This window comes from Pocillopora damicornis, chromosome 2 (genome assembly GCF_964200805.1).
Source record: "Pocillopora damicornis chromosome 2, jaPocDami1.2, whole genome shotgun sequence".
Classification (NCBI taxonomy): Eukaryota; Metazoa; Cnidaria; class Anthozoa; order Scleractinia; family Pocilloporidae; genus Pocillopora; species Pocillopora damicornis.
The window spans coordinates 5,786,034-5,805,832 of NC_142671.1; the positions used below are offsets into that span (position 1 = coordinate 5,786,034).

At 35.3% G+C, this 19,799-nt stretch overlaps 3 protein-coding genes across 7 annotated transcripts; 1 reads left to right on the forward strand and 2 right to left on the reverse strand.

Annotated features, from left to right (window-relative positions):
* Positions 1-37: 37 nt before the first annotated feature.
* LOC149049654 (uncharacterized) lies at positions 38-3,453 on the reverse strand. Its single transcript, XM_089198643.1, has 5 exons — positions 3,342-3,453; positions 1,254-1,408; positions 427-483; positions 170-256; positions 38-51 (listed from the first exon to the last, which is right to left on the reverse strand). Exons 1-5 carry the CDS (start codon positions 3,362-3,364, stop codon positions 38-40), a joined length of 336 nt encoding a protein of 111 aa, XP_089054769.1. The 5' UTR covers positions 3,365-3,453.
* A 1,466-nt stretch (positions 3,454-4,919) lies between these two features.
* LOC113665607 (GDP-L-fucose synthase) lies at positions 4,920-12,833 on the reverse strand. 2 transcript variants are annotated; one of them, XM_089198441.1, is made up of 11 exons: positions 12,743-12,833; positions 10,067-10,223; positions 9,549-9,663; positions 9,049-9,102; positions 8,516-8,664; positions 7,444-7,583; positions 6,954-7,018; positions 6,774-6,840; positions 6,231-6,310; positions 5,832-5,931; positions 4,920-5,162 (listed from the first exon to the last, which is right to left on the reverse strand). In XM_089198441.1, the coding sequence occupies exons 2-11, from the start codon at positions 10,201-10,203 to the stop codon at positions 5,107-5,109; spliced, it is 963 nt and encodes a 320-aa protein (XP_089054567.1). In that variant the 5' UTR covers positions 10,204-10,223; positions 12,743-12,833; the 3' UTR covers positions 4,920-5,106. The 2 variants fall into 2 exon arrangements, with proteins under 2 accessions (XP_089054567.1, XP_089054568.1); XM_089198442.1 differs by having other exon boundaries at positions 10,067-10,228.
* LOC113665606 (toll-interacting protein B) lies at positions 12,352-19,533 on the forward strand. Of its 4 annotated transcripts, XM_089198444.1 has the most exons (7): positions 12,352-12,486; positions 12,836-12,935; positions 15,374-15,567; positions 15,989-16,122; positions 16,591-16,639; positions 17,364-17,516; positions 17,978-19,533. In XM_089198444.1, the coding sequence occupies exons 2-7, from the start codon at positions 12,914-12,916 to the stop codon at positions 18,296-18,298; spliced, it is 873 nt and encodes a 290-aa protein (XP_089054570.1). In that variant the 5' UTR covers positions 12,352-12,486; positions 12,836-12,913; the 3' UTR covers positions 18,299-19,533. The 4 variants fall into 4 exon arrangements, with proteins under 4 accessions (XP_089054570.1, XP_089054572.1, XP_027037127.2 ...); XM_089198446.1 differs by lacking the exon at positions 12,836-12,935 and having other exon boundaries at positions 12,408-12,486; XM_027181326.2 differs by lacking the exon at positions 12,352-12,486 and having other exon boundaries at positions 12,726-12,935.
* Positions 19,534-19,799: the final 266 nt, after the last annotated feature.

Consider the following 19,799-nt stretch of genomic DNA (forward strand, 5'->3'; position numbering starts at 1 on the left):
CTTTGACTCCTAAGAGTGATTAACATCCAATTTCTCCTCACAATAATAACTCTGAATTCACGAGAATAAAGGAAATAATCACCAACTAGAAAGATCTTGATTGTTAAACAAATTCTCCTTGTCGGCACCTTAGGAAATGTATAGAGAACAGTAGGGAGAATATGCATACTGATGTTAGGGAGTAAAGGGTTACTAGTAACTGAAACCTTCTTACCAGTGATATGTATGTTTCCCACTTTAAATCCATCGTTAGATGCTTTAAAGATAAAGACACAAACATGGTTATTGCATGGAATTAATAAAATTTGAGAATTTGACTTGAAATTTAAATGAAGTAAAAAAGCATATTTATGTCTCATTGAGTCCAACTGCATAATCGCTGTATCTTTGATAGTTGAGAAAGAGACTACGTAAGAATTTCAATACCTCTATCGAGACTTGCATCATTCTTTATGGCGTCAATCGAGCTGCTTTCAAAGGAACCTAGATAGAAGTAGTTTTGTTTGGTCTTCGATGTCAGTTCATAAGTTTGATGAACAAAATTATTTTATACAAGATTGGTTTTTTAGATTCTGAATTTCAAGGCTTTAAGCAAGAAACGACAAGGAAGGAGACCTGTTAAAATTAACTATGTGGAATTCGTTAGAGGAATTATGGAAAAATATTTAATTTGATCAATAAAGCTATCATTTTCCTCTCCAGTTTCCTTGAAGGGTCCTAACACCCTCTTAGACACTGCACTAAAATGTGAGGCACGTCTTGCGTGCCATGGAAACTTTTCATTTCTGAACAGTCTGGAATGTAGACAACAAATACAACAAAGTAGCAAGTAAAAAAGTATGATATTGAAATCACATTTTGGTAAGCCGTGCCCCCAAAAAAACTCTCTCGTGCATAACATTTCTTATTTATGTCAAAAATTCGGATTACCACATTTATTCACACTTAAAGCTAAACGTGGTAGGCGTAAGAAACTATTTTCTTCGACTAATTCTTAAGGAGCACTTCATAGAGCTGGAATTAAACGGCAGTTTCAAGTTTCCTTGAAGGGTCCCAACGCACCCCTTAACACACTGTACTGAACAGTGAGGCAAATCTTGCGGCCTAAGGAAACTTTTCATTTCTGAACGGTCAGAAATATAGACCTAAATTTTCCCCACCTAGATCTTTCGCCTTGAGTATTGAGTTTTCAAGTTGAATTTTTCGTTTTTTGTGTAGCTGACGGTTGGCGTGATTTTCCAAAATGAACTTACCATTACTTTTTTCCGGTAGTTTTTGAGGTTCGTCTGCCTTGATAAGGTCATTCAATAGAGGGTCATGGACTGTTTTTTGACTGTTGAAGTCAGGATTATCTCCACTGTAAACTTTCGATGAGTGAATTTCATTTGAAACAAGAACTACTCCGCATCTGAAGGGTGAAAACGATGGAATTTTAACATTAGGTGAGTGAGCCATATTTAGTTAGTCAGTCACTGAGTCAGTGAGACAGACAGTCAGTGAAGTGAATAAAGGGGTTATTTATCAGGAAACTGTGGTGCTGCGTCGGCGGGAGGGGGGGCGTGTAGCAAGATAAGTTGATCTATGAACTGGGTTGATAAAGTAAGTCAGCCACCTTCAAGAATTTCAAAGTTGACGTTTCGAGTATTAGCCCTTTGTCATAATGACTGCCATCCTTGAGAATACTTAACATGCGTCCGAAATTTGAAATTGTCGATCACAACTATAGTCACTGGATTCAAGTGAATTTTATCCCTTACTCAATTGTCTGCAATAGACACATGTGCGCAATGGGAAACTGTTTCAAAAGAACTTCGCATGAGGCTTTAAATTACCAGCTGGTTGTTTACAATTTTTTTTATCAATTTTTACCAATTGGTGTTTATATTTCATGTTGGTATCAACTATCAACATTTAATTTTCAACCTTTTCCGAGATTTTCCAGCTTCACTTGATCAGACCGACGACATATTCCTCTATTGCAGATGTTTTGTAAGCTAGGATTGCTAGCTTGGTCCGACTTATCCGATGATGTAACATTAAATTCGTAATCGATGAAATTGTTTTACTTTCTTCTCTCGCGCGTGTAATAATTACTTGCATGTCGAGCAAATGAAGCCAACTAGGTGTGTATCATTCTTCCGTCACAATGATGTTATTGCATTTGTCTCAAAATATTCGCATGCGCAGAACACTCCAGAATTCAGGCGGCGATGTTTTTTTTTTCCCTTAATACGCTCTTTACTGGTCGTGGCTTTGTCAATGATCAATAACAGAACTAAATTATCTTGCTTCAGAGAAAAATGATGTAACAAACCTAAACCATGATGTTCTCACTCTACGATCAGCGATCATTGCAAACAACATTGTTGAATCACTGGAAATCAGATTTTTAAAAATAAAATTTCATTTGCGAGGTACTCTTCTTTTCAAAAATTAGATCACGCAAACTTCACCGTTTCTTTGTTTACTAGATGTTTACAAAACCCTTCCTGATCACAACTAAATTTTTTTGACCTACCGATACCATTTCGTAGTAAAAGGATCATAGCACTCTTTTAGTTGTCACGTTCCCGTCTGCTGTGAACTACATTTCTTAATAAATGGAAAACTGGATGGTAAATAAATTTTGTTTGTTGCTCATAAACGGGCAAAAATATGTCAAAAGGTTTACTGAAAGTAATAGCAACATTTCATTAGCCCTAAAAACATTGTCACACGGAGAAATGGTATGTCCTAGACCAAGTTTGCGAACAAGCATGTCAGAGTGCTTAACTAGCCATACTCTTAAGACGTTCTTCCTTGAGCTTGGATGAAATCTTATTTTCTTGTTGTAGCCTAAATGAACCTTTTTAAAAAATCACAAATAAATGGCTGTTTGAAATATTCATTCGGCCAGAGAAACCGTTTAATTTATAGAGAAAAAACAACTCCTTAGAATGAAAAAAAAAAAAAAGGGTGGTTCCAAGCAGGTACTATCTCTTCAAGTCAGTGATGTCAATTTCTTTCTGTCTCATTTGCTAACTTGACATCTTGTGTTGCTCCCCTCACCTGATAGGATTGTTTAGCCAATTTTCACAGATTTTTGCGCGAGTCTTTGAAGGAAGTGAAAATGAAATTGAGGCTTCTTAAGGAATGTTTCAATTTTGGGCAGTGTGAAGAAGTTTCAAATACAGCTACTTCAATATACATACTTCGAAAGATTTTTTGGCTTTAAAAACCAGAGCACAAGCCAAGGATAATCATTGCTACTGGAGCAAAATCATTACTGAAAAATTGTTAGAAGGAATTCTGCACAAAGAAATATTAAAGGACGCTAGATATCTCAAATTGTCAACACTTACAGGAGCAGAAGGTGAATCCTCATGCCGGGATGGACGGACAATGTGTCCGCGTTCACGATTCTCGACTCTTATCAATAGAACGATTCCCACAAATATTGAATTTATTGTTTATGAAGTCACAGTTCAAAGATGACATTACAGTTTGGCCACTGTAACCAGAAATAATGACAAACCAAGTGCTTTAACAAAAACAAACGAATGTTGCTCGAGAGGTAAGATTCCAGGAACACCACACGTTTCGATAGTAAAATTGTAAGTGACTAGAAAGAAAATAAAAAAAAATTTTTCCCTACAGGAAAGCGCGTAGAAATCATTTTCAAAAGCCTCAGCCATGCCATACTAAGGATGAAGAGCAAGGAATTAGCCTTTTGTTTGTATTTTTTAGAAAAGCTGTTGATTTTAAGATATTTTGTCGGAAATGTGGGTGGTAGCAATCTTTCGATGAGGGAAATTTCGCGGTATCTATCACAGAATGCATAAATTAGGCCATTATTTTCCCTCTAAGCCATTACACAATAGAGGGAAATATTCAAAATATCGTACTAATTCACACTTCAAACCCAAACTTTCACTGGTTAAAAATATTTTTGTAGTTTTTTGTTTTTTTTTCCTTCAATCATGGTTCATCATGGCACGTTTACACCCCGATTTCTGACCGATTTGGCTTCATGATTTCAGGCAAAGAGTTAAACGACCACAACAACGTACCAAGTAAAATAGTATGATATTGAAATCACAGTTTGGCAAACCGTGCCCCCAAAAGACTTTCTCGTGCATGACATCTCTTATTTATGTCAAAAATTCGGTTTACCACATCTATTCACACTTTAAGTCAAACGTGGCTTAGTGTAAGGAAAACTATTTTCTTCAACGAGTTTTTAAAGAACACTTCATAGAACTGGGATTACACGGCATCTTCAACAACAATTTAATGTCTCCTACCACATACTATAATAGCCCTTACATTCGTAAGGTTTATCATAGTATAACCCAAGAAACACGATAGAAGGAATCTCAGTTTCAACTTAAGAATTTTATTTGTATCAGACCAGCACAGTAATCATCAGGTAACAAACTCAACTTTCCGAAACAATGGTTTGAATCTTTAGATTTTATTTACTGAGTCCCTTGAGTCTGTGAACGTATGCGCGTCATAATTTACGATAATTAGGCTGTTTAAAACGAAGTGATAAGAACTCGGCGTAGAAAAAATCTACACAAACTATAAAATAGGATATGTATCGGTTATATAGTTAAAGTTTTGACCATCGGTCGCGAGACTTGTGCAAAATAAACTTCTTCACCACGCTTCAAGCTGGGCGAAGAAATGGCTACAGGTAGACAAGGTTCCCATGTTTCTTCCCGAAGATAACGTCACGTTTTACATTCTATAAACCACATACAAAAGAGAAGTCATAGAGCAATGGATGGGGAGGGTGTGTGTGTAAGGGGGGAGGGGGGTTGGGGTTGGAATAAACGGGCTAACGCTCTGTTCAGAGACTAGCAAGGTGTCACTTTATTACAGCTTTAGCATTACAGACACTCCGTTGAGAACCGAATGTAATTTTTGACCAAATATCAAGTAACAGACTAGTTTATTTACTCCATAAAGCTTGCACAAAAAGTATATCCCGCGTGGAGTATTAAATATGACGTTCAACACAACATTCAGTATCTTCCTTGGTTTTTCTACTAATTTCCATTTATTTGTACGTTGCCGTGAGATTATACGGTGAGCAACCTAATATCTTCAGGTGTAAGTAGTTTATTTTCGACATGTCTCATAATTTGCCAAGAACCAGTCGCAGGTGTCTTTGATGGCTGCAAAATAGTGAAAAATGAATATGCTTTAACGTCAAAAATACCAAACAAGAGAAGCAAACAAAAAGAAGGAAGCTTAAAAAAAGCATGATCAGCATATGCCATAAATGTTAGATTAAGCGCCCAGGTACTTATTTTTATTCAGTTCTAAGACAAAAAGGAGAACGGTGATTTAAAGGGAGCACTTAATGTTCCTTTGTTCAATGATTTTTTTGATTCCTTGTAAACGTAACATATATAATAAAAGAAAAAAACAGTTTGGCAACAAAATTCTGTGGTACTTGAGCCTAAAAGTTACTTAATTGAAGTGGCTTTTCAATCATGTGGAAATTTCCTTGAGGAAAATAAGAGATAAACGTGTACCACTTAACCCTCAAACTCCCAAGATCTGACTCTTAATTCTCCCCTCTAGCTGCTACACATTTCCTTTTAAATCAGTTACAAGAATTTGGCATTAGATCAGGAAACATTATCTTCTTGATAAGTTTGAGTACTCTCACTACCTGTTTGCTGGATAATGCACAGATATGTTAGGGAGAAGTTCTATGTTAATCACTATTGAGAGTTAAAGGGTTAAAATCCCTACGAAGACCATTATATGATGAAATATTCATCGAAAGCAACAAGTTAAATTTACAGTTTACTATTTAAGTAATTACATCTTTTTACCTATCCTTGGATCAGTAAACTTGAAGTCTGGCAAGTATTTCCGCAGTTTTGCATTGCTTGCAGTCTTCTTAAACTGGCCATCTGATTTGCTAGTGTCATACTTGACAAGAGTTAAGAATAATTTATTCCTTGAACCTGTGATTTTTCTTTGATCCAACTGATACAATTCCTTTCCACCAAAATACTGCATAAAACCACCTTAAGGCATCTATATTTTCTAGGAAATATCATTTTTAAAAACACATAAAGGAAAAGGCCATCTCCCTGTAACTCTTGATAGTGTATAAGAGGCAAAGAGTTACCACTGTCAACTATCTACAGACAGGAATTGAGAGTGAGCTAGTAGGTAACTGATGGTAATATGCATGAAGTTATGATTAGAACTTTAGCAAAGGATACTTCAACTTTTCCTTCAAAACCCATTCCTTCTACAACCAGCTCTGCAGCCTCCTTTATCGACAGTTCATCCTCCTCTCCCACTAAACACCATCAATCAGCAAACACAATAAGTTTAAGACAACTAAAAATTTCAAAGCAATGAAACTAGCACTATCTATCATACCTATCACACTTCCTTGATGTTGTACCATCTGAGCCACAATTGAAATACCCATGACATATCCCATGACAAACTTGCTTTTCATTCATTTAAACTACCATGTATTTTTTTATTACTGAATGAAGTTCAAGAAATTGGCTTGACTATTGCATTAACCCTTTAACACTCAGATCAAATTTGTAATTCTTTTGACTGTCAACCATACAATTCTTATAATGTTAGTTCACAGAATTTAGTATTGGATCAACTTATTAAGCCCAAATTGATATTTTTTTTATTCTCATCACTTATCTGGTTCATATTGTAATGATATTGTAAGGAGAAATTCTTTCTTGGTCACTCATGGGAGTTAAAGGGTTAAACACAAACAAAATGATGCTAACCTGACAATATAATTGGATCAACTTCAGTATATTCCCTCATCACCCAGATCATTAACCTAGCCAAATCCTAGAAAAGTTAAGAAAGAGTTACATCAGGTCAAATCTTCTGATCAAAGCCTCTATCAATATAATATTTAGTCAAAAAGTGTTAAGTAAGGGTTGACAAAATTTTTCACTCACCTTGGAATAAATAAACTGTCTCCGTGGTGAACCAGTTCCCCAAACTACAAGGGGTTTGCCTTCCTCTACACCACCACAGTGAAGAAAACAGAAAAATGGCAATTTTACTCTCACTGAAAAATATGATATCTCGAGCTCTTTTCACTATTTTTCTTGTATCTTGTACAACAGAAATCCTGACACAATGAAGGAGGAGCAAACTTAATGTAAAAACCACTTAGGCACAGAATCAAATCACGAACTGTTTGAAACTTAACATTTATCTCAGTTACAATTGATTTTACTTTGCAATACTACTAAGAACATTTTATGAAGAGTGTTTCAAAGGACTTGCTCTTTTACATTGAAAACAAAGAGACTGAATTTCTCCTGAGATAAAGGATTGTGAAGAATGCAGAGATAGTAAAGATAGAGCCTGTGAAATATAAATTGTTAATTTTGTATTTTAACATAAAAGTAGCCCTTATGAAAATTTGGCATTTCAACTTACTTCGGGCCAAGTAAACTTTGTGAATAAGTCCAGGTAGAACATGAGAGTCCTCTAGATTAAAATTATCATACTTTCCATACACATTGGTTGGAACAACGGAAGTGAAAGAGCATCCATCTGGATACTGCTGTTGATATGCTCTACAGAAAAATAACACATTTATCAAGTCACATTTTGGTATTCTGTTTCACCTTTGAGAACTACGAAAAATAAACTGGAAGGTAAAATTGTTCAAGTTTGATTTTATTATGTCCATTTCGAAATGACTGGTGACTTGGCTCTCATCAGTACAACTGATTCAGAAATTGCACCATTTTTTGCTCTTAATCACATCTTTCTCCCAGCCAAAGAGAAAGCTTTACTAAAACACAGGAATCATCTGATTTCAAGGCTTGTTTAAAGTAACCAATCAAATTGCAGGAAAGTGAAAGACAACTTTTGCAATGTTTTACAAACCAGCTCAGTACTGGATCAATAAAATATTTATACAGACTAAAAAATTATGTACTTGAGCGACTGACATTTGTGCTTTCATAATGGATGTTAAAAGTAGTAATTATACTCTGTGATTTTGAAATCAAATGCTCAAGACTTTCATTTAAAATCACAAAAATGATTTCAGACCGAAATTGCACTCCACTCAGATCAATTCCCATTATTTATCGCTAGTGCTAAATGATGGTTATGGATCCTCAATAGGGGTGCAGAAGGGAGGAGGAGAGTGAAGCACAGGGTTAAGGGAGGGAAGGTGATAGGTGATGGCTGTTGGGTGGGGCTTTACAGACAAATGATAAAAAACCAGTAGCACTTGATAATTATAATCACAAGAGCAAGGGATAGACAGCCTCCAATCTGACATAAATGAAACTAGCTAAAGGTAAATGTACTTTGGGGAAGAGTTTGCAAAGAATACCTGTAACCCTGTGCCAGTTCTCCTACAGCATAGCCTTAAAATCGCACTCACATATATTGACCCCTAATTATCTGCTATTCAAAACTATTGTAAAACCCTCCCATGAGTGGACAAAGAAAACAAAAAAATTTGCAGTAAAAGAGTAAATTTTCAATATACCTGTTTTGCACATCAATCATACGCTTGGAGTATGCATAACCAAAGTTAGAAGAGTGAGGTGGGCCATTGTGAACCATTGTTTCATCAATAGGATATGTTGTCTTGTCTGGGAAAATGCATGTAGATAGACAAGATATGCACTTCTTCACCTACAGTTTAGCCAAGGACAAAATCAGTTTACTTGCCTTATGAGCAAAAGGATGGGAAATGATATCAAAACACAAAGCATTTAACAGTCCATTATCATATTTCTTTAACCCTTTAAACTCCCAAGATCTGATTGTTCATTCTCCCCACTGGTTGCTACATATTTCCTTGTGAATTAGTTGCAAGAATTTGGTGTTAGATCAAGATAACAACTTCTACCTGATAAGTTTGAGTATTCTCATGACCTGTTTGCTAAATAATTTATTGATAATATAGGCAGAACTTCCAGTTAATCCCTTTTGGGAGTTAAAGGCCTAACTCAATACAATAGGATGGATATCTACATGATCAGCTTTAAGATGAAAGTCACCTGACATGACACCCACCTTACTTAGATGACAGCTGTAGAGAACGTTGTCATTAATAAGTGTATTCATCCGCTAAGGAAAAAAAAAATGAACTTGAGATTGTAACAACATATGTACACCTGTAGGTACACCTTGCATTCAAATGTCAGAAATTACACTTACACATAATTCTAGTTCATTCATCTGGTTGCTAACCGAACTGAGATTACTTTATTGTTTACTCCTCTCGATTATTCATAGCTATTACAAAATGATAAAATTAAAGCCTGGATTTTTCCAGACCTCTTTTTCTGCAATGACTTCAACCACAGAAAACCTTCCAAGATTAATTTGTTACTTGTTGATAAAAGTTTAATTTGGATAGTACTATAGAAGCAATGGCCTGAGGTGAAAAAAAAAAAGAAAGAAAGAAAGAAAGCAGGTTTATTTTTATTTTCATCACAGACTTTAAAAAGTGGGGAAAATGAAAATGTTTATGATATATTAACTCAAAGGAAAAAATATCATGATGGGCATACCCAGAAATCCAGATTGTACTTAAGGTTCTTGAAAAGTCCACCCACCAGAGCTGCTAAGTGAATAACATGAGTTGGCTTGTACTTGTCAAATATTGCTTTGGTTGCTGCAGCATCACTAAGGAATAGAAAATTTTTAATCTATAAACTTTGAGCTCATCACTAATATTCCTTTAAAGCTGACTGCCGATTACAGTGTTACAAAACCAATGCTGTTATATAAAAGTCTATGAAGAGAATGTTCATGCTCTCCATCATTTCTTAAGTATCTTCCCTTAAAGACAAATAAGAAATATGTAAAAAGTTCTCAAAATTTCAGACAACATTCTTTTTCATTCCTAGGAAATAAATTTGATATTCTTTTCAATGATAGTTGACATACATTCTATACACTGAATCATTTAGCAGAAAATGAAAGGGCCCAAAATTTTCATTCTTAGTTAAAAATGGAAAACACAATTCATATAAATTTAAAACTATTTCAAAGCTAGTTTTTCAGATACATGGAGTTTAAATCTCACCAAAGGTTGCCATCTTTAGAAGACAGAAAAATCCAAGTTTCATCTGTTCTTTTCTCTTCTGTTGCTACAATTTCTTCCAGAGCTTTTCCAACAAGGCCAGTGCCACCAGTCACAAGAATTATTTTTTGCTCAGCCATTTGGAGGGATACAAAGTTAACTGTACTTCAAAGGAGGGTTAAAATAGACTTTACATACCAAATATATCACTGACATCTTCAAGAACTTAAACAATTTAATCATAATGAAACAATATGATTTTCAGTCTAGTGAGGTGTGATGGAAGGTTGGTAACCACAAGTAACTAGCTTCATTTCCAGTCACTGTGACAAAATGCTATTTGACCTCGTTTTGCTGGCTTTCATGTTTGACCATTGGCAACGCACAGCCCTTAGGATTTGATTACCTTTGGAAAAGAGAAAGGTTGCCCATAACAACATTGTACTCTTATAGCCAAAACCCTGTCACCAAACTTTTACTGCACCTCATTCAACCAATAATCAGAGTAAGTCAAACTGGTACATTTCTTGCCACTTTTAATAAGCCATACAGATGAGTGTAGTTTGAAAACCTTTCTAAAATTGTGAGTGACTATAAATCACCAAAAGAACAACCAATTAAAGTGGTATTTTTGGTTACTATATTCTCAACTAAGTGTTAACTAACCAACACCAATTTGAAGATCCTCAATCCATATCATTAAAATTTACTGTAAAGAACTTATTACAAATGAAAAAAACAAAGGAAAAATTATGCCAAAAAAAAAACAACAGAATTTTGATGAAAGTAATGTCTGTGAGAACAAAAGAACTTAATGAAAAAGTGACAAAGGTAAAAAAAGGAATATTGTCAAAAGAAACATCAAATAATTTTGGCAGCAACAGTTAAAACTGCCTCAACAGCTGTAAATATATATAATTTATTTGCAAAAACATCTGCTGCATACATAGGGACAGTGTGAGCGGAAAAACATCTGCACTGCCCAGTACTTTTCTTGAGCTTATGTTTGAAACAATAGCAGTACTAGAAAAAATGGCAAAATTTTTGAAAAATTGAAAAGTGGTGCAGTCTTTTGTACCAAGGTTAAGACCCAAGCAAGGAGGTTTTGCTTAAAAATTTCACTAACAATAGTCCTTCAGTGGGGGCACAAAACATCTTTTCCACACCATAGTTATATCCTTGCACACTTGCTGAAATTAAGCTGCAAACTGTTGTACTTTGATTGCAAAAATGCATTATGAGTAGGTTGGGCTACAACCATGTTGATATGTTTGCTGGGTGGTTCTCAGTGATAGTTTGATTAACAGTGGTTTCAATGGATGAAGCATACTATAGGCTTTCAACTTCATTAAAATTACTCCCATATCAATTATTAAAATAATGTTGCTATGGATTCAAAGGTGCATTTGTGACATGCACAGATGTTTTCCAGTTTTGTTTACATACAGTAATTGTGAAGTTTTGAAATTCAGGGCAATTTAATTTTTTACTGGTTTGATCTTTCCTTTCTTCGTTACAGATACATAACCATGATTTTAAAGATAAAAAAAATAAGATAACTAAAACTTCCTTATATTCATTTTGTATAGGTAATCATATGAATTTGAGTGCAATTTGGAATAAAAAAGCACAAGTAAATTTTTTCCCATAGGGTGAGTGCAATTTGTGGTCTCTGAAAAAATTTACAAGTGCTTATTTACTCCAAATTGCACAAGAAAAATTATGGAGCGACTGCAGAATACCCAGCCACTCATTTACATGTCATTGAATAAGAATAGTGTCTATTGTGTCATGCCTCGATCTTCAAAGCCTCCCTACAAATGTAAGTGAGGCGGACCAAAGTGGCCGGGTGTTCTGGAGTTTAGCCATTTGATTACACATTGATAATATACATGAAAAAATACGAGATAGGTTATCATAATTATACAGAAGCAAAGCGCGCGCATCAAGTGCAAAAATAATCTAATAAAACCTGTGCGTTCGATCAAAACACAGGCAGACAACCCTGTGGGTTTAAGGCCGCATGACGTCAGTTACTGCCTCACGCGACCTCAAACCTGCAGGGTTGTCTGCCTGTGTTCAAAACAACCACGTACGATCGAAACATTAATATACAATGATATTTTTCAAATCTTTAAGGTGCAAAAAAAAGTTCAAAGTCCGGCTAAACAGTTCAAGGAATTTTTCAGTCTGGTTTGTTGCTTCTTTGCTCGAAATTTACCCTCTTCTGCATTGAATTACTTGAAAACTGCATTGACCTTCACCAATCAGAACGGAGTAATTTTTTTAATGTAAATTATCAGTCACAGTATACATACGCTACCGGCTGGCACGTGTATAATTGTTGTATGCTTGTGTTGGCTGGGACTCTGAACTCGATTTAGTCCATGTCGTCCAAAATCACAAGCCTGTTTGCTAAACAGGTATGAATTTTTTTTTAATAAGCTAAAAAGAGGTAGCGATACCGCGGCCAGATTTTCGCGGCGTTGACTTGTGGAACAATAACCCCGCAATTTTTACCTTCGCATAATCGATCTCCATACCCTAACATAATATGAAGCGTACACGAGAAGGAAGACTGCGTAACTTTACCTTACAATCAGTCGCTCTTTAAGCAAAGAGGCAAACAATAAGTAACTAAAGCTGATCAAAATCAAAATAGGTTACATAAGTACCTACCTTTCACGAGGGAGTTTGGACGTGTCGATCGAAATTTCTAGGATAACAGAAGCGCTTTGTAACCACCCACTACCCGAAGCGTTTTATATCTAGAAGTCACGCAAATAACTGCTTGACGTAACCCAGACAGTAAAGGTGAAAAGCATCATGGGACACTAGTTACTTCTCAAGATGGCGGCCCAACCAAGTCCAGGTAATTGGTAGTTTATTTTAGATGTTCTCTACACTGAAGAAGAAAATATGTCAGACAATTTTCAGCATACGTATCAATAGTGAAGCCTTTCCAATCATAAGTGATGGGACCTTGGAGAATACATCGCCAGTCCTTATTCGGAAGTTATGCGGAAGTTCGCGATGTCGACTAATCATTTTACAAACTGTTTGGACTTCGTTTCTTTTTCTTTACTATCAGCGTTTTCTGTTTTATGTTGAAAAGGGAAAATTTATTTTGGATAAGTGTGAAAGCTATTAGATTTGTTTAGATATCTTTTTCTTAACTAAACCTCGCTCTGTATCAGGTGATTACCTCGCATTGCATGATGACTGAGCTATAATTGGCCATGTTTATTTTGTTTAAATTTGCTCATCGAACTTCTCGTTCACGGAAGATGACTCAACAATAATCAGATGTAAAGGAATATTTACTAGCTTTTAATATACGGTACTTAACTGTGGAATTCTGAAGAAGAAGGTCTCAGATCTTGAAGTCTTATTTGTTTCAAGAATATCCTTATGAATTTTTCAATTCCAATCATTTATAATTAGTACCATGAAATGCTCGACATATCAGACGAAAAGTGCTTTTCCTTGCTTTTGTGGATCGATACATCTGAATAGGTGCATTTTAACTACCTTTGAATGTTGATTAAAGTTCGGAAAGAACTGCAGGAGAAAAGAATAACCTGTTTGTTCACAGACATTGTTTCTTTTAGTTTTAATCCATTTATGATGGTGAGCTGTTGAGAAAAATGTTGTTCCAATTGCTGCAAAAATATTAAAAGGATTATCAACTCAGTAGCATCATTTTACTGGAAAATATTTAGTAATACTTCAAAAGTGAAATATAGTCATTTGTATCGCAATGTGGTCACTTTGGATATAGATTGCGACATTTTAACTACATACTGCTAGTCTTTGTCAGGTGATGAGGTTGATTGCATATTTGTCACCTACATGCTGTTGTGCTCAGCTGTGACTGGATGGAATTGCACGATTGTGATTCAGGTGCATCTTTCAGATCAGTTTCCCTCTATGGTACACCACAGAATGGCTCTCCTGTTGTTGTGTTTTTTGATCATTGGCATCCAGGCTTGTGGGATTTCAATTCCATTGTCCTTGTTGATGCTGTTAAGGTAAAGTTTTCAGTGAATTGCCTCTTTTACCTGGGTAAACTGATCCGAAAGATGCACAAATCCCAGCTTTGGAATTCCATTTAATTACAGCTGAGTACAGGAGCATGTAGGTGACATGTCCTCAATTGACTTCTTCACATGAAGAGGACTTGAAGTATGCAGTTCAAACATTGAGATCCACATCCACAGTGACCATTTTGTGAGACAAAAGATTATATTTCTCTTTTAACCACAATTTATTTTACCACTTAGTTATTTATAGTTAACAATTGGTTCATACATCATCTGTGTGTTCATCGAGATATGAAGCACTTGGGAAGTTTGGAGAGCACTCAAGAAGCTAGAGTTGCTCTCGACTACGCCTCAAGCAATTCTTACGCATCTTTCATGCTTTCCAAACTTCCCACATGCTTCATATCTTGATGAACGCATAGATGACGTATGAACCAATTGTTTAATAACATTTTCAATCCAATGAAAAATTTTTTCTTGAGGGATTTGTTTGCTGATGTCATGAGCGTGCACAATAGGAATATGAAGCATGCTCACGCAATTGAACTTGTTTAGACAAATTTACTAGCTATGTTATAATTTCTGTTAATATCCGAGTGGTATCTGTTTGTTGAAATTCGCAGTTTTCCTTGAGCTTGGTCCCCAGAGAACTGATGGCTTCTCGAAACAGATAATTTTTTTATACAAACGTCTTAGCTTATTTTTGCACCAAGTACAGGTTGTTGTATAGATACAATAACAGAGACACATGAGCATTATTACTGATACAACTGATTATAGTTGTGCTGTTGCTGTTTTTTTGACTAGAGCTTTAACATTCAATTACCTCATGTGAGGTGATTAAGTCTTTTTACCCCTAACAGCGACTATCATTTAATTTCTCCTTACAGTATTGCCACTGAATCAAATATTAAGCTCATGAGAAGAAAAGAAATGATTGCCAGCTTAGGAGCTTTTTGATTGTTAAACATATTATCCCTGTTGTTATCATAGGAAATGTATACAGAACAGTATAGAGAATATGCACACTGATGTTATGGTGTAAAAGGTTAAAGCAGAGTATTGTGCAATCATCAACCAATCAGACTGAGATTGTTTGGGTGTTTGTTATAATCTGAGACTCGTTGTTCATCAGAGGAGTTTATGACATCTTACAGAAACATCATGGAGTAACAGGAAGTTACAAAAGCTGATAGTAATGCAAAGAATGAAACAGGTGAATGACAATCTCTAGTAAGTTAAATTATCAATTTTTTTTGATCACTAGGGAATGCACGAGCAAATGTGATGACTGGTGATTTACCAGAGGATTTTTTGCGGCTTTCACCAGCAGTAAACCAAGCACCTCCTCCTGCAGGACAGATGGTTCCAGTCCAGCCTGTTACTTATTACCAACCAACAGGGTTCATGCAGCCAATTCAGCCTCAACACATAGGAAGATTAAGCATTACAGTACAACAGGTCTGCAAAGTTCAGTTTTAGTTTTAATAAAGAGTGCTGTATTAAGGATCCGCACATAGTTTTAGTGAGAAAAACTAATTTAATTAATTTACTAATTTAGTAATAAGTATTAAGTTTGTAGTTGTGTATCTAGGGATTAAAGTTTTTTCATGTTCTTTTTAAAATGTTATTCTATGCTTAAACAGAACAGCCTTGACTCTGTACGGTGTTAGATCACAGATAAAGTCAAAATGTGGTACCTAAAGAAGTACCAAGTAACAAAAGAGTGGCACAAAAGGCACAGGTGAATGTGTCACAGATACACTGCAATATAGACTGAATCTATTATTTTATTAAATAGCAACCACATGTGGCAGATAACAAATGATGAAAAAATGAGCCCCATTTAAATTTTACAGGCTCTTTTTATTCACCTCAACAGGCTAAGTTGGCTAAGAATTATGGCATAACCCGCATGGATCCTTACTGTCGAATTACAGTGGGAAACCATGTGTTTGAAAGTCCAACAGCTCATAATGGTTCAACAAACCCTCGTTGGAACAAGTTGATGTCAATGTATGTACCTACATGGGAAACTTATCTAATTGACTTTATTCCTTTATATAACTCCCAAGATCTGATTGATAATCTACCCTCTAATGACTACTCATTTCCTTCTAAAGAAGGTACAAAAATTAGGTGTTGGATCAAGATAACAAATTAAATAACTGATAAGTTTAAGTTTTCTCATTACCTGTTTGCTGGATACTGTACAAGTATTATAGGGAGAAGTTACATGGTAATCCCTTGTGGGAATTAAAGGGTTAATGGGTGTCACTTGCTTGTAATTCATAACTTGAATGTAACTTAGGGAGGTTAGTGTATTTTTTGTTTTTTTGTTTTCCTAAGCCAGGTTAGACTATCTTTGCAAGTATGAGGAGTTTCTTTGCTTCTGCATGCTTTGTGTATCTTTATCTAAAGTTATCTTTGTGGTGTCCCTCAAAATGTTCACTATGACGTACAATTTTTTTAATTATTTCACAGTCCCATGCAGGAGGGTGTTAAGAATGTGTATGTGGAAATTTTTGATGAGGTGATAACCATTCTCATACATATTATTTTATGATAACCTGAGTATTTAGTATGACTTGTACAATTTGGTTAAACAGCAATGAACCTAACAAATGACTGTGTTTCTTACTGCCTCAATTATCTTAGTTGGCTCCTACAACAGCTGTATTATCAGTCTTAAGTTTATTCAAGCATCAGATCCACATATCTTTATCTGTCATCAACTTCTAAGAATATGGTTGTTGCCATTTATGTAACTTGGAGATCTATGAAAAAGTAGTTACCAGATATATTGCTCTATATGAACCATGAATTTATTTCAGTCTGTGCTTGTTGGTAATTATATCTTAATGGTTCTCCACCAAACCAAAGTTGATTTTATTACATTGCATCATTCTTTAACAGTTGTATTAGCTGTCATGTTACTTTAATCCAGTCTTTTAGTGGTTGTACAAAGATGCGTCATAACCTTTCCAATTCCAGTAGAGCACTCTTTCTATTGCTATGACCTGGATACAAAATTATGGAGTTTAAATTATATGTCCATGATCTTGAGAATTTGAATCCCCAAATGAAGTCCTCTCAGAAATGTTGCCAGTGATACAAAACTTTATTTTAAACAAGAGCTTTGAATGGTGGAGACTGGGAAAGTGTATTTCACTAAAAACAATTATTATTGATGTAGTCAGAGTGTCTTATCAACTTTGCAATTGGTCAAACGGTCTGTTGTATTCTTTGGATTTCAGCGTGCATTTTCTGTGGATGAGCGGATTGCCTGGGGTCTGGTTGCAATTAAAGATTCAGTGTTTTCAGGAGAAACCTTAGAGGATTGGTATTCCCTTAGTGGAAAGCAAGGAGAAGACAAGGAAGGAATGATCAATTTGGTTTTTTCATACAGGGTAGGTTCATTTTTGTGGTATGTTCATTTTTCTCTTTGTTTGCTTTCTAAAAATCTGCTTATAATTACTGTTTCTTCTAGGAAACAACATCATTTAAGAGACTTTTTTCCATACAGTGCTCTTTTGACTAAGAATTAAATTGGTGTGACAACTATTATTATCATAAATTGTATGTTGTTTTTACTACAGTATAAATTTATGACAGTATTCAAAAAAAGCTGAACAAGTAGAAACCTGAAAAAGTTAAATGCCCAAATGCTTGCAAATAATGATCTGGCATTCTTTTTCAACTTCTTTGTCAACGTTTCTTGTTGTTTACTTCTTTGCTTATCTCCTTCCCCTAGCAAACCATTATTTTAAGTTTATTTGAAGCAAGTTTGTATACTATCAGCTAAAAACCTTTATTTACACATCATTATTGAGCCTCTCTTGACAAGAATCTGTTGTTATGTTCATTTTAGCAAGTATCAGCTCCCCCACCACAAGCAATGATGTATCCTAGCATGCCAGTTACTAATGTACCAGTCATGATGGTGCCTCAGCCAGTTGTGCCAGGTACTCAAGTCCTTTATCCAGGAGGATATGGTCCTGGTCAGCCTGTTCCAACTGGTCCACAGCAACATCAACAGCAACCACATCAGCTTAATCAGCAGGATATAACAGGCTTAAAAGATATGTTCCCCAGCATGGAAGAGGGTGTTATACGATCTGTGCTAGAAGCATGTAGGGGAGATGTTAATGCAGCAACAACTCATTTGTTGGGAATGACGTCAGACTCTTGAATAATGCAGCTACTCAATGAACACACTGATGAGCTGGAGTATTATTGATAAGTCTGAATTTCAGATGAACTCTAAATAGCAGAAAATTTGGCAATTACACCCAAAATCTAGTAACCAGCCTTCAAGGGAGAGTCTCAGTATAAGAAAGAGATAGGGATGTTCCCCAGAAATTTTAAGTTTTAGAAAACTCAAAGTAGGCCAATTGTCCCAGTTCTGTTTGACTCAAAAGATAAAACTTAAGGGGTGAAATGGCAATTGGCTGAAAGCAGTAAATTCTTCCAAATGAAGTGCAACTCGAAAACTGTTTGCCATTGTTTTTCTTTTTTTATTGAGCTATCATTAATGATATGATGGCAGCTGAATATATCAGTGTTTCATCCTGAACAACAAAAGTTGTAAGTGTGAACAAACTCTGAGATTTGAAGCCCTGAGCAAGCAAAAGAGCATCCTTATTTCTTTCATATGAGAGACCCCCCCTTGGGTTGAGGAATTTGTAGCCATCTTAATGTAAAGTTAAAGCAAAGATAGATGTTATCTCCAAAAATGCTCATTGTGGTCTCATGTGTGTGTCAATTTCAGATTAGCATAGGAATAATTTCCTTTCACTGATTCCCTTGCAAATCATTGAGAGTGTGGATTTATAGCAAAGAAAGATAGTGAATGCAAGGTGCTCCATCATCTGAACCTCCCATATTACACTAGTAATGAAAACTCCATACCTTTGGCTCATACTTAGTCTAAGATAAATGACACAAAAAAGTTTGACACAAGACAAATCAATGATGCTTTTTAAAAAACACTTTTTTAAGATTTAAAGTTTCTTTTATTTGAATGTTGATAACTTCACTAGTTTTTTGGAGAAAAGTCTGCTCTAACACACCACAACTAAGACTAAGTGCCTCAGAAACAAAACTCTGACTGATCAAACTTTAACATCAAGTGATGTCTACCAAAAAAAGTACTAGAAATATATTTAAAATCTCAACATAAATGCAATCAACAATATAATTTTTTTTAAATAGTTGAAAATGGAAAGCTCTTGTGATGAGGCATTGCTTGATTAGAGCAGTGCTTTTCTCTACTCTAGAAGAACAAATAATATTAGATGGTTGTGAAAAGTGATTATTGCAAAGAGGAATAACTCGTAAATATAGATCTGTGACCATTGATATCATTATCAGTAGAAAAGTTGCTAATCAAGAGAAAAAATGATGAAAAATAAAAGAAGTGCAGAATGATTTTTTCTTAATAGTCATTTAAATGATATGAAAAACATCCAATAATCTGGCTTGCCTTATTCCACGAATTTTGCCTAAGTGCATAGATTGGTTGGAAACAGCGTGGGTGCACAGTGCTTGATTCTTTATTCTTGAAGGCCACAGGACCAATGGCACCAGCTATGTACATCATGTGTCATGCTCTTAAAGAGGACAAGTTTGCAGGAGAGGAGGCAGTAAACAGCCAATATTTTGGGAATTATTTGGCTATATATTGACATTTA

Coding starts and splice junctions, on each gene's coding strand:
- LOC149049654 (XM_089198643.1), bottom strand. CDS start 3,364: ATGAGGATTCACCTTCTGCTCCT. Junction 484..1,253: donor ACTACCGGAAAAAAGTAATG/GTAAGTTCATTT, acceptor ACTTCTATCTAG/GTTCCTTTGAAAGCAGCTCG. Junction 257..426: donor TGATGCAAGTCTCGATAGAG/GTATTGAAATTC, acceptor TTATCTTTAAAG/CATCTAACGATGGATTTAAA.
- LOC113665607 (XM_089198441.1), bottom strand. CDS start 10,203: ATGGCTGAGCAAAAAATAATTCTTGTGACTGGTGGCACTGGCCTTGTT. Junction 9,664..10,066: donor TCTAAAGATGGCAACCTTTG/GTGAGATTTAAA, acceptor TCTATTCCTTAG/TGATGCTGCAGCAACCAAAG. Junction 9,103..9,548: donor AGTACAATCTGGATTTCTGG/GTATGCCCATCA, acceptor TTTTTTCCTTAG/CGGATGAATACACTTATTAA.
- LOC113665606 (XM_089198444.1), top strand. CDS start 12,914: ATGGCGGCCCAACCAAGTCCAG. Junction 16,123..16,590: donor TGGAACAAGTTGATGTCAAT/GTATGTACCTAC, acceptor ATTATTTCACAG/TCCCATGCAGGAGGGTGTTA. Junction 16,640..17,363: donor ATGTGGAAATTTTTGATGAG/GTGATAACCATT, acceptor TTTGGATTTCAG/CGTGCATTTTCTGTGGATGA.